This window comes from Mercurialis annua, linkage group LG2 (genome assembly GCF_937616625.2).
Source record: "Mercurialis annua linkage group LG2, ddMerAnnu1.2, whole genome shotgun sequence".
Taxonomy (NCBI): domain Eukaryota; kingdom Viridiplantae; phylum Streptophyta; class Magnoliopsida; order Malpighiales; family Euphorbiaceae; genus Mercurialis; species Mercurialis annua.
The window spans coordinates 50,444,940-50,462,358 of record NC_065571.1 but is presented as its reverse complement, the minus strand read 5'-3'; the positions used below and the strand labels follow the sequence as shown (position 1 = coordinate 50,462,358).

Genomic DNA, 17,419 nt, shown 5'->3' with positions numbered 1-17,419 from the left:
AATCAACACTAACTAATCATACTTAATTACTAATTAATTACAATTTAACACTAATTAAATTAATAAAGAAAATTACTCAAAAGAATTAATTTTTTTTGGAGCTGCTGCTCCTCGTTTTTCAGAGGAGCAGCAGCTCCTCATGTTTTCCGATGAGGAGCCTCTGATCCTCATCGGAGGAGCAGAGGCTCCTCGGAAAATCGAGGAGCCACCGCTCCTCAGATGGAGGAGCAGATCTGCTCCTCAGATGGAGGAGCAGATCTGCTCCTCCATCAGAGGAGCAGTGGCTCCTCGGAAAACCGAGGAGCCTCCGCTCCTCGGAAAAACGAGGAGCCTCCGCTCCTCGGAAAAACGAGGAGCCTCCGCTCCTCAGATGGAGGAGCGGAGGCTCCTCCGGCGCCGAAACAGATCCTCACCTGAGGATCTGTGACCCGCGGGTCTGCATTTTTAAAAAAAAATTAATTGTTTTTGTGTATATTAAAAAATTAGGGTTAACTTGTTGATATTTTAATTTTGAGGGTTAATTAGGTAATTCAGATTTTAAAATTTGGGGATTAATTTGTTATATATTAAAAATTAGAGGGTTAATTTGTTATTTAAGATTTTAGAATAATAGGGATTAAATTTTATTTTTTTTATTATTAGATCTTAATTTATAATGTTTAAAAATATTATGACCATTTTAAACTTTTTTCTATCAAAAACCACCTTGGGCAACAAAACCACTATGGAAAACCGGAGAGTGTATTACACTCTCTTGGGTGAGTGTGGGGAGGGGTTTTTTTGACCCGTTTTACATAAGTTTAGGGTATAAGTGATCCCTTTTTCCAGCTTTGAACTTTTTTGATATTTTGATGCAAGTTCGGAGGTGAAAGTGATTCTTTGTTTATTATTTTTTAGTTCAATATCAAGTTGATATTTTTTGAACTGAAAACAAAATTATTTCTTTTGGATTGAGTGATTGTGAAGTGTATTTAGTTTGTTCTTTTATAATATAATATTAATATCAGATCTACGAATATATATGTTTTGAAATATATTTTATATTTTTATAATTTTTCTATACAAATTTAATAAATTAATAATTTTAATAATTAATAAAAATTTGATCCATCTTAGTATTAATTATTAAAGGGTTGGCTGTACTTATATTTGATATCACTAAAGTTTAAACTTTAAAGTTTGTATTTCTAATTGGAATAACTTTTTTTTTATCGATTAACCCTTGTAAATAGAAGCACTTCATTCTTGAAGAAAATTAAGTAAAACAAAATAATTTTTTTAAAGTGACGCAACATCGTCAAAAATAAAGCAAATAGAAAAACAAACGACGAGAAGAGGTCGCATAGATCGAGTCCAGTTCTCCCGAGTCTGTGCTGCTTTGTTACTCTAATGGCGTCCACAATCTTCCCATCAAAACCGCTCCTTCTCATAATTCTCACACAATTGTGCCTTATTCTTTCCGCTCCGGCACTTGCAATTTCGTCAGGGTTTGTTTCTTCATCTTCAATTTCATCAATTGTAACTTCATTAATTCTATTTCAAGTTGTTGTTAATTCAATTTTTCCGATTTCAGGTTATATTTATACTTTTTTCTTTACTTGTACTGTTTTTTGAATTCTTAGTTAATGTGGTTAGCTTTTTGCTTGAATTGAATGAAAGTATTTACGAAATAGTAACTTTAGGGTTTTAAAATTCACTGGATGTGAGAATTCTGTTGAGCCAATTGTTCCTTTTCCAGGTCTATCGATGGACACAGCATTAACGGTCGAGTAAAGATCGGAGGTACAGTTCTATATTTTTAATTTGGAATTTTGATTAGATGTGCTTATTATTCTGTTTTATTAGTTATGAGCTTGTGATATTTCATTCAGCTGTAGAAAAATCTAACTGAAAAAGAAAGATAACTAGTTCAGAACATTGATAATATCAATCTCCCCGTGTCAACTCGATTTATGAATTGTTGTTAGTTTAAGTTTTTCCTATCTGATAATTGATAAATTTAATTGTAACAGGTTTGGGTGCAAATGGATTTGGTATTCCTGGAAAACTATCAAATGTCAAAGTTATACTCAACGGTGGCCAAAATATCACTTTTTTGAGACCCGATGGATATTTTTCATTGTATCCTACTGTTTCATGTTTCCCCATTTGCATGATTATTTATTTGTTTTTTTCCTTTTGTTGTCCAAACACTTGCACTTCCCCTTGAATTTCTTTTAATTTCTCTTCCATTGGTAATCAAATTCAACTATATGCATTATCATTGTTAATATTGGAGGAATGACAATGCTAGTAGGCATTTTGATCGGAGACATCAGTAATCCTTGACTTGTGCTGTAAAAGCTATAATGTTGCAGCTGGGACTCATTTGATTGAAGTAGCTGCAATCGGCTATTTCTTTTCTCCAGTAAGGTTTTCATTCTTAATATTGGAGTTTCTTTGATATTGAACTATTTGTGCTTTGGATTTCTCTATATAAGTTTCTTTCTTATGTTTAGGTTCGAGTTGATGTTAGTGCCAGATTCCCTGGCAAGGTTCAGGCAGCATTGACAGAGACCAGAAGAGGCCTGAATGAGCTTGTATTGGAGCCAATGAGAGAAGAACAATATTATGAGGTTGGTTCTTCATTCATATCTACTTTAGTAGCTGATTAGTTTATGAATTATTTATCTTCATCTAATATATTATTGTCTTACAGATTAGAGAACCCTTCTCCATAATGTCTCTTGTTAAAAGCCCAATGGGTCTTATGGTGGGATTTATGCTGGTTGTGATGTTTATTATGCCAAAAATGATGGAAAACATGGGTGAGTACTCTATTTGTTGTCATAGCTTTTATGTTCATTCATGGATTTGCACTAGATTTAAATTATTAGTTCACCGGTGATTTGGCTCAGAGGTTTGTTTAGAGAAATTCTTAGGTGGATTCTATTCATCACGTCATTTGTGGACAGAGTGAATCACGTTATATCACGTCATTAAAATGATGGCAATAATGTAATCCGTTCATTGTTACAAATTTAATGATATGCTATAACGTAATTGGCTTTGTCCACAGATGACATGGTGGACAGACTCTACTGAAAAATTTCTCGTTGGTTTAACTTATTCATTCATGGGCATTTCTTGTTTCTAAGTCATGCCTTAGTTATGCACTATCCGGATCAATATGACTTTTCTCAGCTGCATTTCTGAAATTTTCCATAATAACTAAACAACTCATAGATAATTATATTCTTTATATCATCATTCAAGAGTTTGAAAAGACCTAACAGCTATTCCTTTTACGGATGCATCATGGATCAATGTTTTGAAATTTATGTTTATTTTCATCGTCAAAATCTTGCATGCACTCGCCAGTTTTACCATTGGGCCTAGTAGCTTCCAGTTATGCATTTGCTGTTTATTTTGCTATTATTTCTCTGATAATATTACCATGTTGTTGCTATGGAAAAAGATCCCGAGGAAATGAGACGGGCACAAGAAGAAATGAGGAGCCAAGGGGTTCCTTCCCTGGCAAGCTTATTGCCAGGATCTCAGAGAAGTTGATAGAGACAAACCTTCAGTCTAATTGGGGCAATCCACTTCAGCTGTGGAGCTGAAGATTCAGCATCATTGCTATTTAGTAGCTTTACCGGTGTTCAATTGAATGTTCAGGCACACAATTTTTTTTCATCAGCATACAGTTTAATTTTATTTTGGTAGCCCAGAAGATGCTAATCGTACAAGAACGGCTTTACTCGCAATGTTAGATTATGAATCAGAAGTTTATATACCAAAATTAAATTGAATCAAGTTTGAGTTTGATTTATTTTATTTGTTTCAATGACCGGAACTTAAAATTACTACTGTTCAGTTTGTGTAGAAATTGTTTATGAGTTGTTTACCACTTAAATGAACAAAATATGAGTTCATAGAAAGCTTGGCTCTTTTGATATAAACAAATGAGTTTAAGCAGATGTGTGATCGAGTCGAGTTGAAACGCTAGCGAACTCTTTCAGAATTGGACTCGAACTCGATCGAGTTTTGTTTTAAGAGCGTGGATTTCGAACTCGTTAAAATATCTGAGACTCGAGTTCGACTTGAATATTTGTATAAATATTTAAAAATTAAATTTTAATATAAAATTCAAGATTTAATGTTGGTATAAATAACTATATAGGTTGAAAGAATAAATTTTAAAAAAAAAATTGATTAGGCTCACGAGCTTAATGAATCGAGCATTTTGAAGCTTGAACTCAAGTCGATAATTAATTCGAGTAGTTCAAATTCGAGTTCCACTCGTGTCGATGTTAATCGAATGGACTGCCAGAGTCAAATTTGAGCATTCCAAAATTCGGCTAGGCTAGGCTAGGCTATACCCCCCGTCTCACTCTTGTAAACTAGCAGCAGCAGCAGCAGCAGCATTTACTAGAAGTTGAGTGTTAGACCCCCAAGGTCCACTACTGAGCCTAAACGTTACCTGCAGGCCCATTACCTTTATTTAAAGTAATAACATAACTGCTCTTCTCTCCGTCGCTCTATCAACGGAAACTCATTAAAAACTGATATCCGATACAGATTTTCTGCAATTTTTATATCCAAATCTTCCTATATTCTCTCCCACACTACTCTCTCTGTCAGCAGATTACAATTATTTATCAGCCCACACACACACATACATGTATACGACGTCTAATTTGGTATAATCAGTATATAGTAGGTGGCAGGTGATGGATACTCTACCTACAACCACCTCAACTTCATCGAAATCTGATCGGCGATGGAGATCCAAGCCTTTACAGAGCTCCAAATCCTCCATTTTCATGGCCTTCTTCTCTTGCGTCGCTTGGCTTTACGTTGCCGGACGGTTCGTCGTTTTCCGATCATTTCTCACTTCATTTCATAAATGTCGAATCGTGATTCACGGAAAATCTATAGATTGCTGACTTGATTTTTGTTGATTGACTCTGATTTGAGCTCACCGGAAGTGATAATTTAGATACTTCCAATTTATCTGCTGAGTAATAAATGTTTATTAAGTTCCGTTATTAATTTTCTGGAGAAATTAACAGATTGTGGCAAGATGCGGAAAACAGAACGTTACTATCTAATCTTCTTAAGTTGAATGCAGCTCAGGTTTGCTAATATTTTCTAGATTAATTTGTTCTTAATTGGTGTCAGTTATTTTCTTATGTTTAATTTTGTTTTTGTTTTTTTTTGGTTATTGCTGGCAGAGACCTAAGGTTCTTACCGTTGAAGATAAGCTAACTGTTTTAGGATGCAAGTAGGTTAACTTTTCTCATCGGAATTTTATTTTATGAATTGGAAATTTGGAACATAGGTTCGTCTTTTTTTTTTTATAGTATTATTAGTAATGTAATGGTACAATGATTTGTAGAGATCTGGAGAGGAGGATTGTCGAGGCTGAAATGGAAATGACATTGGCAAAAAGTCAAGGTTATCTCAAGCATCAGTTACCTCATTCTTCAAGTAAAAAGCTTCTAGCGGTTATTGGAGTGTATACTGGATTTGGCAGTCGGTTAAAGCGAAATGTGTTTAGAGGGTCGTGGATGCCTAGAGGTCAGTTAGGATTACCAACTTTCAGCATTCATTTATCAAGAAATTTTCATTACTTGTAAATGCTGAATTTGGTTAGCATCTCTTATGATCGGACCCTCAGTTTATAATGAGTTATGGCTATCCTGTCCCATATCAATTAAGTTTTTCTCATTAGTTTAGCTGCTTGTTTTTCATGTAGGTGATGCTTTGAAAAAACTCGAGGAAAGAGGAGTAGTGATACGTTTTGTAATTGGCCGAAGGTTTTCCCTCTTACTTTAAAGTTTAAACATGTTTTCCTTAACTTATCAATTCACTTGGTTTCTTACATTGTGCTTGATGAAATCATATAATGCAATGGGCTTCATAGTAACTTTATTTGTTTGAAACTGGCAGTGCTAATCGAGGTGATAGCTTAGATCGTAATATTGATGAGGAAAACAGCTCAACAAAGGATTTTTTAATACTTGTAGGTGATGGAATTTTATGCTTTTAAATTTAAACTGTATGTCATCTCATATTTTCTTGCACACAATTAATTGATTGCTTCTGGATGGATATTTTCACACTCTTCTTTCTTTTATTTCCTAGTGGAAAGATAGTAGATGAAAACTAGACTCAACTATTAAAAGGAATAATGAATACTAGATCTGATTTACTTAACAGTTGATGCAAAACATTTCATTTCCTATGTGAACTTCATCAACATTTAAATCAATGTCCCTGAGTGCACTTCTTATTGTATCATCAGGATGGTCATGAGGAGGCACAAGAAGAATTTCCGAAGAAAGCAAAATTCTTCTTTAGCACTGCAGTACAAAATTGGGATGCAGAATTTTACGTGAAAGTTGATGACAATATAAATCTGGATCTTGGTATCACCTCAATTCTCATTTATGCTCCTACTGAAGCATTATTTTGCATACTTATTATTGTGTAGAACTTTCTTTTATTGGTTGTCTTTCTTCTGTAACAGAGAGCTTAATTGAACTTCTTGAACGTCGCCGCGGTCAAGATAGTGCTTATATTGGGTGCATGAAGTCAGGAGATGTGGTAACTGAAGAGTATGTGCTTTATAATATGTTGGCTCAGTCTAACTGTGACTGCCTATCTATTTTGGTTTACGTATTTTGTGCTCATATGGACATATCCTATTGTAATTGACAAGCTAATTAGGATTCAACTGCTAATTAGGATTCAACTGAAGCTCATTCTCCTAACATATTTTTGAACCCTTTATGTAGCTCCAATGTTTCTGTTTCATATATAACATGTAATTACTTGCTAATCCTCATATGATCACTATGCATTTGGCTCTTAAATTCTGATTTGTCATTTCAGATTTGTCTAAAATGTCATTATATGTGGCTTAGGACAAATGTTTACTTCCTCTGGTCTTAACGAATTATGTTTTGAGTTTCTAAACCTGTATTAATATTCAGGGGACAGCAATGGTATGAGCCTGACTGGTGGAAATTCGGGGATGAGAAATCGTAAGTGCCATTGTGTCTATATTTATAACTATTGCTGTTGGAATGGCCACAATATGAAATCTGACCATATTTTTATTTTGTTTCAGATATTTCCGACATGCATCTGGTGCACTTCTCATACTCTCAAAAAATCTGGCCCAGTATATCAACATAAACAGGTTAGCTATAGTTAATACAACTAGGCAGGTTTTGGTTTTGAGTCAAAACGTTGCAATAAATTTGGTGGTAATGTTAACTGCAACTCAGCTGATAATGAGAGCCTTTATATCCTCACTGTATTGTGGCCTATTTGCAAGCTAATGCATGCAGAAAGCTGCAGGATAAAACAGTTGAAATCCATAAATTTGATTAGAAAAACTGTTAGAGTTCTTGTGTAGGTCCTGAGGTTCAACAATTTCACGCAACAGTAGGGCGTGTAAACATCAAACTAAACGAATAATCTAATTGAACCAACAATTCTGTTCGGTTTGGTTTGATAATATATAAAAAAAATAGTTTTCGGTTTTGGACAGTTTAGTTAAGCTTTAGTACAAACTAAACCAAAAAAAAAATGCATACCCCTATGCAACAGTATTTCTTGGGTTGCTCCTTATCATAGACATCAAAAACACTCTGCATATTAATGCTTTTATCACATTTTATTTACAGTGCATCTCTAAAGATGTATGCTCACGACGATATATCTGTGGGATCTTGGATGATGGGTCTTCAAGCAACCTATATAGACGATAATCGTTTATGCTGCAGCAGCATTAAACAAGGTCAACTTGCTCCCATTTTGCCAGTTTGATGGGTCGGACCTATTGTTATTTTCCTTCTTTTTGTATTGAATTCCCATTTTTTCTTGCAGATAAAGTCTGCTCTGTAGCATGATGAGAGACGAGGACAGAAACATTTACCTTGCTGTTTGAGATCAACGGGGTGGGAATTTATACATTGAGTTCACAATGTACAGTAGAGTGCGCATTCAGTAGGATCAGTAGATGATTCTTTTAGATTCTTAGACGGTTGGCCGCAATAATTTTTTTTAGGATATACACAGTCTAAACACACGGTGAACTCCAAGTATGTGGCTTGTAACTGCTTTGATAAATGTACAAGCTAAATATGATATCTTTTTCCTATATATTCCGAGCCTTATGTTTGTGATATTTACAAATACGAGCAGCGAGAAAGAAAACGGCATGCTTAAGAGAAATTCATAGCATATAATATCATAAATTTGGAGTCGGGTTTTAAGTCGAGATTAGTATTAGAAAATAAATAAATAAATGGTGTTGAAATTTTTATAAATCTTTTATTTCTGTTTAACAACTTTTAATCTATTTCTTTAAAAACATACATCAATCAAGTATTTTAGTTGTATTTCGATCAATGCCTTGTAATATGGTAAAAAAAATTATTATCATATCAGCAAAAAAATAATTAATACGTGTACAAATGATATATTTGTTTATATAGAAATAAAATAGCAAATTGTATACGTAAATTTTAAATTTGAATTTGTTTTGGAAGTTTTAGTGGTGCGGTTATCGAAAAACGGCTAAGAGTATTGGTTTAATATATATTGTAAAAATTTAAAAAATATTTTAAATAAATAAAATTCAGATGTTAAAAAGTTAAAATAATTAATACAGTATACTTGTAAAATTTAGACCAATAATATAATTTGGAGAAAAGAGAGTTGCACATTAGATAGTTTAATTAATTTTGGTATAAGCGCTAGGCAGCAAACTGCTAGGTCGTGGGTTCGATTCCTCCCACAAGCGCTCTCCCCTCCCCAATTATCAAAAAAAAAAAGTCTAGTTTAATTAATCAATTTTTAAGGAATGTTCTTTTTTAGAATTTTTAAACAATGTTTATTGCACTATTTCACAAATTTAATTATCTTCTATCAAGTAACTAAAAAACGGATTAAATTAAAAATATTTTCATTTTTGTCCAATTTTTTTAAAATTAAAGAGAAGTATATAAAGTGGAAACAGCAGGAAGCAATAATAAACATTAGCAAAATGGGAAGTCTACTGAAGTGCTATAAACCACTAACCACCATACGGTTATCTCCGCCACCACCACTGCCATTACGCTCGCTTCTCCGTCCAACTAAACTCACTTCTCGAACATTCTCCTCCGCCACCAGAAAAAGAACAATCAGCTGTCGCCTATTCAGCTCTCTAAGCTCATCTAATCCCATTATTAACGGCGCTTCTCATGACGGAACAGCAACTCCGTCAACGGAGCTGTGGCTGTTTAACACAATGAGTAAAAAAAAGGAGCTGTTTAAACCTCAAATTGAGGGTAAAATTGGAATGTACGTTTGCGGTGTAACCGCTTACGATCTTAGCCATATTGGCCATGCGCGCGTTTATGTCACCTTCGATGTTCTCTACAGGTTCCTAACTTCTAATTCTTCAGATTATATCTGTTAATTTTTTTATTTTGCTAATTAGGATTTTGTGATTGTTGAATTAGGCAGATATTTAAAACATTTGGGCTATGATGTTCGCTATGTACGAAATTTCACTGATGTTGATGATAAGGTTTGTGTTTTACCTATTTTTTCCTGTTTTTCTTTTTATAATTTAATTTGTAAAAGTGAGTTCAATTGTACATTTGTAGCTTAAGTAGCTTGGCATAAGTATTAGATAAATCTAAAGTTTTGTATTAATTTGTAAGTTTATCCCAATGATTATTATAGTCTTCACGCAATTCAACTAAGGTTTATTATGATTAGTAATTGATGCTATTATGCTTGGATGCCGACGGTTTTTTTTTTATATTGATATGACAGGATAGCTGAGTTGCAATTTTCAAATTATGTAGATAATTGCTCGAGCAAAAGAATTGGGGGAAGATCCAATTAGTTTAAGCAGACGATACTGTGAAGAATTTCATCGTGATATGGTGTATCTTCATTGCTTGCGCCCTTTTGTTGAACCACGTGTGTCTGATCACATACCTCAAATTATTGACATGATCAAGCAGGTACATTTTCATGCCTCTTACAATATGAAAGTCAAACATTTATGAGTTGTCATGTTTAAGTGTTTGGGGCTTGTGTGCGTCAATATCTAGGCTTGATTTCTTTGTAGATTCTTGATAATGGATGTGCATACACGGTTGGCGGGGATGTGTACTTCTCGGTAGATAGATTTCCCGAGTATGGAAAATTATCTGGGAGGAGATTAGAAGATAATCGGGCTGGTGAGCGGGTGGCTGTTGACTCAAGAAAGAATAATCCTGCAGATTTTGCATTGTGGAAGGTAAGTGATCCTAAGATTTCAGTAATCTCTTTAAGAAATCAGTTCATGACCACAACTTTCAAGATGTTCGGATTTTGAAATTGCCTATGCCTCTTGAAACTTGTCTAACTTTAGTTTGTGCTGAATTTTCTTTTGGTATATTGTCTAGTATTCTAGTTTGTAAAAACAATTTTTTTTCCATCATAAAAGAAGAACAAACATTGCCCACAAGATGTGTAATAGATTTCAAAATTTGGGGCTTTCATTAGATTGCTAAGGCTTAGGTTGGAGATCTTGCCTCTTAACTATATGACTTGCTAATTTTGTTTAGCTTAAATATGTAATTACAGTGTCATTAATATTATGATCATTGTCCAAAGCAATTAAATATGGGTGTATATGCCCTGTAAAGTGGACTATATATCTATTTTTGGAAAAGACAAGGAAGAAAATTGAAAGGAAAATGCTTTCTGCAGTTAGTTTTTTGTTCAAGAATTTATTATTCCTTAATTTCCTAATATGCTTCTCAGTCTACCAAAGAAGGTGAGCCCTATTGGGAGAGTCCATGGGGACGTGGAAGACCTGGATGGCATATTGAGTGCAGTGCAATGAGTGCTGCTTATCTTGGTCACTCTTTTGACATTCATGGTGGTGGAATGGACCTTGTGTTCCCCCACCATGAAAATGAGATTGCTCAGAGTTGTGCTGCATGCAGAGATAGTAATATAGGCTACTGGATACATAATGGCTTCGTCACTGTCGACTCGGAAAAAATGTCCAAATCACTTGGAAATTTTTTTACAATCAGGCAGGTAAAGGAATTCAGTTTCTTAGTGATTTTCTCTTTTCTTGTTTATGGCTCCTAGGTTCTCAGTTTGCATGCTTTGATAAATAATGTCTAAATTCCTTGCGTAGGTCATAGATCTGTACCATCCATTGGCTTTGAGGCTTTTCTTGTTGGGGACTCATTATCGTTCTCCAATCAACTACTCTGTTGTACAGCTTGAGAGTGCTTCTGAGCGTATTTTTTACATTTATCAGGTATCAAAGTAGAGCCTACTTTTAACTCAACGTCTCTTAACACACTATCTTTTTCGCACACGTTTTCTCTGGTTTTTGCTTCTCTTTGGCTTCATGGTAACAAGATCCTGCATTCTGGAGGTATATAGTTTTCAGATTCCATTAATACACCGGTAGAATTTCAAATTATTTTCAGAACTTGTTTTATGTGCTCCTCCAGTATGTTCTGCCATCTTGTTATTCTAGTCAAACCAGAAGCTGAAATGTTTTGCTTAATTCTTCTCATCTGCCTTTTGTTAGATTTTAAATTATTTGATTTCTACCATTCAATTGGTTGCAGACCTTATATGATTGTGAAACTGTCATTGGCCTGCACAAGGTAGCTTTTGATACGGATTCTGTCCCACCTGAAACTTTAGATTGCATAAATACGTTCCACAATGTGTCTGTCTCCTCAATGTCAGATGATCTCCACACGCCTGTTTTGTTGGCTGCTTTGTCTGATCCATTAAAAATCATCAACGACATGCTACATACCCGAAAGGTAACAAGCTGTACATACATTTTCCTCTGTTATGATTAAATGTTATCACTTGGACATGAAATTGGAGCCTGAAGTTGTTAATATTTGGAGATACCTGAAATACAAATCTTATTTCATCACGAAATTGAAAAATAAAATTCATTCAATTTATCTGATCCTCATACTCTCTCACCTTTTTCCTCTTCTAGAATTCTGTGTAACTCCTTGTTAATTTTTGATCCATTCAGGGAAAGAAACAGACTAAGCGAATAGAATCACTCGCTGTTCTTGAAAAAACTATTGGGAATGCATTATCTGTCTTGGGGTTGATGCCGACAACTTACTGTGAGGTAGACTTAAAATAATCCTCGGTTGCAGTATGGCCAAACATGTGTACCCTGTATGCTAATCTTTGTCTAGTTTAAAGTTGAGTGGAAGATATTTCTTTCTCAGGTTCTGCAGCAACTGAAAGAAATAGCACTGAGGCGTGCAAAGTTAACAGAAGAGCATATATTGCAAAAAATAGAAGAAAGGACGGAAGCTAGAAAGAACAAAGACTATGAAAGATCGGATGATATTAGGAAGGATTTATCTAATGTTGGAATTGCTCTTATGGACAGTCCGGACGGAACAAGTTGGAGACCAGCTATTCCTCTTGCAATGCAAGAGCTGCAAACTGCTTCAAAATGAGTTGTTTTCTTTTATTTCACACACATGGCTTGAATTTTTTAATTTATTCTCAAGATTAGAGCATATAACTTCTTGATGAAACACAAGAAATTAGTTTCAGAAACCAGGATGATGCCTGTAGAATAGGACTATCTATATTGGAACAAGGAACTGTATATTTATTGTATTTCATTTGCAAGAGCACATTTTTTGGGTGAACATGGGTGTAAGAAATTTTTGTAACGTGTTATAGAACAGTTTTGCGTCTGACACCATGTTTACACATGAAGCAGCAGAAATTACTCTTTTCTTTATTTACGGACTTATGCACAGGCAGGAACTGTTATATTAGCAATCTGCACAAATACAATAGAGAAAGGAGTCACATTTATCGGATTGGAGAGGCTAGTTTTTTTTAGGCTCCAAGCATCGGATATCTCTGGATGAAGTTACGGCAAGTACTTTCCCGTTTAGAAGCACTGTTTGGCCATGTAAGTCGCCATTCTTAGCTGTTAAATGATACTCTTCTTTTGTGTTCTCATTAACTTTATAACTAGATCCCCCAGACATTCTTGCAAATTTTTCCCTCCGGCTTTGGTATTCTTGCATTGTCCACGTGACATTTCCGACATGTTCCGTTGATATGTGAACTTGATCTGTAGTGTTAGCGTCTAGGTTGATTAAGAGAGTTGCAATTCCTTGCTGTAATGATGCAAATTTAGTGTATTAGTCAAGTGAACACTCATTTATTTGCTTGTCAATCTAACTTGTAGAGTACATTCCTCACAGTTGCTTTCGTGCAGTGAGCGTAAGACTATTCTTTACTTTCAAGATAATTAAGAACTAATTTTTTTTATAATAATTAAATTGGAATATTTAATTTAAAAAAAAATTGAAAGAGTATGAATTTTTTGTTAGTATAAAAAAACTTATGCTATTTTTACAAATTTATAGTAGTAATTTTATTTTTTAAACGTTCTATTATAAGAGTATGTCAACTGGGGGTGTTCAGGGAACCACATTGATCGAAAAATTGAATCGAACTAAACTAAAAATGGCAAGTCTGATTTTTATATTATAGTAATTTTTATAAAAAAATTGGTTGGTTTGGTTATAAATTTTAAGAAACCTAAAAATCCAAACTATATAAATATATCATATATATTTTTTAGAAATAAAAAATAATAATTTTTAATATATTTAAATGCTAAAATGCATTGCAGTCGTAACCAAACGGTTAATAATCCAACACAGCCCCTAACTTTTGGGGTACCTTATAACAATCCCCTGATATTTAAAAACAATGAACAAAGGGTCAACGCGCCACTGAACTTGTGACACAGGGTCATCTAACCCAATTTATACTTTTTTGAGCAACTAACCCCAAAACTCTTCATTTTTGGGTCAAATAACCCCATAATTTATATTTTTATTTTAAAAAAACAGATTTAGGATAATTTTATCGTAACAATTAGGGAAGTATCTAATTACTTTTTTGCATCCCTTACCTCCGATTTGTATTTTACGCGTTTTAAAAATACAATTATGGGGTTACTTGACCCGAAAATGAAGAGTTTTGGAGTTATTTGCTCAAAAAAGTATAAATTGGGTTAGATGACTCCGTGACACAAGTTTAGGGGGCGCGTTAACCCTTTGTTATAAAAACAATCAGTATGCATTCTTTAAAAATCTGTATGCAGTGTCGAGAAAATAATTGAAGCATATTGGAGCTGGAGTGGGATTTAACGAACACTACAGTGTAAGCTTCTTTTAGTTTTGTGGGCTGAGCGTAAGGGTCCGTGTAATAAGAGTGGTTCGCCGAAACACAATGCAAAATCCACAACACAAATTACGTTAATTTCCCGCCATGGAAGCACATTCTGCTCCTTTGCAGAACCGCTTAGCAAGGATTTCACTCCTAAAAACTACAAATCAATGACCCGTCTCAAACAAATCCATGCCCACATCTTCCGGGTCGGACTCCACCAAGACAATCTCTCCCTCAAAACCCTCATAATCTTCTGCACTGACCCAACTAAAGGAAACCTCAACTATGCTGAGAAAATCTTCAATCACATAGAGAATCCAGGTTTGTTTATCTACAATCTCATGATCAAAGCTTTTGCTAAGAGTCGAAGCTATACAAAATGTCTTTTCTTTTTCTCTAAGCTGAGAGAAGAGGGGCTGTCGCCTGATAATTTCACCTACCCATTTGTTTGTAAGGCGATTGCTCACTTGGGAGATGTTTTCGCGACTGAAAAATTGTGTGGAGTTGTCACAAAATCTGGTCTTCAGTTTGATCCTTATGTCTGTAACTCCCTAATTGATATGTATGGCCAGTTTGGTTTAATTGATAGTATGGCCAAGGTGTTTGATGAAATGCCTCAAAGAGATGTGGTTTCTTGGAAAGTGATGGTTTCTAGTTACGTCAGATGTAGAAGATTTGTGGATGCTGTAAACGTTTTTTGTCGTATGCGAGAAGAGAGTTGTTTCATGCCTGATGAAGCTACTATTGTGCGCACTCTTTCGGCTTGCACAGCATTAAAAAGATTGGAACTCGGTAAGGAAATTCATGATTATGTTGGGAAAATATTGAGTTTACTCCTATTATTGGAAATGCATTGATTGACATGTATTGCAAGTGTGGCTTTTTGAGTATAGCCCGAGCAATGTTTAAAGATATGCCTTCAAAAAATTTCATTTGTTTGACTAGTATGGTAAGCGGTTATGCAAACAGAGGTGAGCTAGAAGAAGCTAGAAGGTTGTTCGATAGGAGTTCAGTTCGAGATGTTGTTATTTGGACAGCTATGATTAATGGGTATGTGCAGTTTAACCGTTTTGACGAGGCAGTGGCACTTTTTAGAGAAATGCTAGTTAAAAGAGTTAAACCAGACAAATCTATAGTTGTTTCTCAGTTAACAGGCTGTGCTCAAACAGGAGCTATCGAGCAAGGGCACTGGATTCATGGATTCATAGAGGAAAACAGAATTCCTGTAGATGCAGTTGTTGCCACTGCTTTGATAGAAATGTATGCAAAATGTGGGTGCATAGAAAAAGCTTTGGAGATTTTTTCTGGATTGCGAATAAAGGATACACCCGTATGGACCTCAATCATATGTGCGCTTGCTACAAACGGGAAAACAAGCAAGGCACTTGAATGTTTTACACAAATGAAACAAGCTGGAATTAAACCAGATGATATTGCATTTATCGGTGTTTTAAGCGCCTGCCGTCATGGAGGATAAGTTGACGAAGGTCGCGAGTTGTTCAATTCTATGACAATTTTGTATCAATTTAGGCCAAAATCAGAACATTATGGATGTCTAGTTGACTTGCTTGGTCGAGCTGGAATGCTAGATAACAGAAAAGAGACCAGATGGTAATAACGCTGCCACAGTTCAACTTTATGGCTCTTTGCTTAGTGCTTGCAGAATTTATGGGAATGTTGAGATGGGTGAGCGGATTGCGAAATAGCTGGCTACAATTCAATCAAGTGATTCCAGTGTGCATACTCTTCTTGCCAATATGTATGCATTTGCAGACAGATGGGAAGATGTGACAAAGGTGAGAAGGAAAATGAAAGATCCTGGAGTCAAAAAGACGCCGGGTTGTAGCTCAATTGAGGTATATGGTATCAGTCATGAGTTTTTTTCGGGGCATCCTTCTCATCCTGAAATGAAAGAAATAGTTTCAATATTGGATGGAATTGCCAAACCATTGTCAGATTCAGACAATAATTATATGGAAAGAGAAGATATGACTTTTGATGAACAAGTGAAATGCTATTCATAGTATCAGTAAACTTCAAAGTTTGTTGGTTTCTTCGCTCCACATAAACAGAAACATTGAAACAGAAAACGGCAGCTATTGTAGATAATTGCTCGCGCAAAAGAATTGGGGGAAGATCCAATTAGTTTAAGCAGACGATACTGTGATATTGTTAAGACTTGGGTTGGAGATCTTGCCTTTTAATTATATGACTTGCTAATTGTTTTTAGCTTAAATTTGTAAATTGGATGTCATTAATGATCATTGTCCAAAGCAATTAAATATGCTTAATTTTTAACTCAACCTCTCTTGGCTTTGGCTTCATGGTAATAAGATGCTGCATTCTTATTCTAGTCAAACCGGAAGCTGAAATGTTTTGCTTAATTTTTCTCATCTGCCTTTTGTTAGATTTTAAATTATTTGATTCTGCCATTAAATTTCAATTGGTTACAGAACTTATATGATTGTGAAACTGTCATCAACCCGCACAAGGTAGCTTTTGAAATGTTAGATTGCATAAATACGTTCTACAATGTGTCCGTCTCCTCAATGTCAGATGATCTCCACACGCCTGATTTGTTGGCTGCGTTATCTGATCCATTCAAAATCATCAGCGACATGCTACATACATGAAAGATAAGTTGTACATACATTTTCTTCTGTTATGATTAAATATTATCAGTTAGACATGAAACTTTCCACAGACGTTTGAATCGATGAAATCCGACGTCGGAAAAATGATTTATGAATTACATACTCGGACTGCGTACAGGCAGATTTCACAAAAATGCACACATACAGCATCTTCAAGGGAAATTTCGTACCTTTTCCAGGTTGAATCCGGATCGGACGTCTTCATGAAAATTGTAGGTATTCGAGTTAACTTACGTCTGAATCAGTTAATCCGATGTCGAAAAAGCGAGTTATGATAAAAATACTTAGACTAATTTTCGAAAATATACTTATATCCCCTTTCTTTCGCTTGAATAGCTACCAATTATTAGCGAGTGAAATTGAAAGTAATAAATTTCGGTTAAATAAAAATTATGGAAAAATTGAACACGTGTTGAATTATTAGGTTAAAATAGATTATTATAAATTAATAAAAAGGATAATTCAACATGCGTTTAATTTTTCCATAATTTTGATTAATTCAAAATTTATTT

General features: G+C 34.7%; 3 protein-coding genes and 1 pseudogene across 5 annotated transcripts; all 4 read left to right on the top strand.

Moving 5' to 3' along the window:
- The first annotated feature begins 1,270 nt into the window (after nucleotides 1-1,270).
- LOC126670425 (ER membrane protein complex subunit 7 homolog) lies at nucleotides 1,271-3,845 on the top strand. Its single transcript, XM_050364148.2, has 7 exons — nucleotides 1,271-1,487; nucleotides 1,739-1,782; nucleotides 2,013-2,121; nucleotides 2,344-2,407; nucleotides 2,499-2,615; nucleotides 2,699-2,807; nucleotides 3,458-3,845. The coding sequence occupies exons 1-7, from the start codon at nucleotides 1,390-1,392 to the stop codon at nucleotides 3,547-3,549; spliced, it is 633 nt and encodes a 210-aa protein (XP_050220105.1). The 5' UTR covers nucleotides 1,271-1,389; the 3' UTR covers nucleotides 3,550-3,845.
- Nucleotides 3,846-4,503: 658 nt separating this feature from the next.
- On the top strand, nucleotides 4,504-8,182 carry LOC126670447 (hydroxyproline O-galactosyltransferase HPGT3-like). The gene is made up of 12 exons (XM_050364180.1): nucleotides 4,504-4,849; nucleotides 5,055-5,118; nucleotides 5,217-5,266; nucleotides 5,381-5,562; nucleotides 5,741-5,801; nucleotides 5,935-6,007; nucleotides 6,290-6,413; nucleotides 6,515-6,602; nucleotides 6,981-7,031; nucleotides 7,118-7,189; nucleotides 7,680-7,792; nucleotides 7,882-8,182. The coding sequence occupies exons 1-12, from the start codon at nucleotides 4,713-4,715 to the stop codon at nucleotides 7,902-7,904; spliced, it is 1,038 nt and encodes a 345-aa protein (XP_050220137.1). The 5' UTR covers nucleotides 4,504-4,712; the 3' UTR covers nucleotides 7,905-8,182.
- An 839-nt stretch (nucleotides 8,183-9,021) lies between these two features.
- LOC126667988 (cysteine--tRNA ligase, chloroplastic/mitochondrial) lies at nucleotides 9,022-12,755 on the top strand. 3 transcript variants are annotated; one of them, XM_050361151.2, is made up of 9 exons: nucleotides 9,022-9,423; nucleotides 9,508-9,571; nucleotides 9,855-10,016; nucleotides 10,124-10,294; nucleotides 10,804-11,085; nucleotides 11,189-11,314; nucleotides 11,634-11,837; nucleotides 12,065-12,166; nucleotides 12,270-12,755. In XM_050361151.2, the coding sequence occupies exons 1-9, from the start codon at nucleotides 9,044-9,046 to the stop codon at nucleotides 12,504-12,506; spliced, it is 1,728 nt and encodes a 575-aa protein (XP_050217108.1). In that variant the 5' UTR covers nucleotides 9,022-9,043; the 3' UTR covers nucleotides 12,507-12,755. The 3 variants fall into 3 exon arrangements, with proteins under 3 accessions (XP_050217108.1, XP_055960425.1, XP_055960426.1); XM_056104450.1 differs by having other exon boundaries at nucleotides 9,256-9,423; nucleotides 9,504-9,571; XM_056104451.1 differs by lacking the exon at nucleotides 9,022-9,423 and having other exon boundaries at nucleotides 9,504-9,571; nucleotides 9,823-10,016.
- Nucleotides 12,756-13,476: 721 nt separating this feature from the next.
- Nucleotides 13,477-16,551, top strand: LOC126668681 (pentatricopeptide repeat-containing protein At1g31430-like; annotated as a pseudogene).
- Nucleotides 16,552-17,419: the final 868 nt, after the last annotated feature.

Excerpts from the sequence above, each read along its gene's own strand:
- LOC126670425 (XM_050364148.2), top strand. The coding sequence starts at position 1,390 with ATGGCGTCCACAATCTTCCCATCAAAACCGCTCCTTCTCATAATTCTC. Across the intron at positions 2,122-2,343 it reads CCCGATGGATATTTTTCATT|CTATAATGTTGCAGCTGGGA; the intron begins GTATCCTACTGT and ends GTGCTGTAAAAG. Across the intron at positions 2,808-3,457 it reads AAAAATGATGGAAAACATGG|ATCCCGAGGAAATGAGACGG; the intron begins GTGAGTACTCTA and ends CTATGGAAAAAG.
- LOC126670447 (XM_050364180.1), top strand. The coding sequence starts at position 4,713 with ATGGATACTCTACCTACAACCACCTCAACTTCATCGAAATCTGATCGG. Across the intron at positions 5,267-5,380 it reads CTAACTGTTTTAGGATGCAA|AGATCTGGAGAGGAGGATTG; the intron begins GTAGGTTAACTT and ends AATGATTTGTAG. Across the intron at positions 6,414-6,514 it reads CAATATAAATCTGGATCTTG|AGAGCTTAATTGAACTTCTT; the intron begins GTATCACCTCAA and ends CTTCTGTAACAG.
- LOC126667988 (XM_050361151.2), top strand. The coding sequence starts at position 9,044 with ATGGGAAGTCTACTGAAGTGCTATAAACCACTAACCACCATACGGTTA. Across the intron at positions 10,295-10,803 it reads CAGATTTTGCATTGTGGAAG|TCTACCAAAGAAGGTGAGCC; the intron begins GTAAGTGATCCT and ends TATGCTTCTCAG. Across the intron at positions 12,167-12,269 it reads TGCCGACAACTTACTGTGAG|GTTCTGCAGCAACTGAAAGA; the intron begins GTAGACTTAAAA and ends TTTCTTTCTCAG.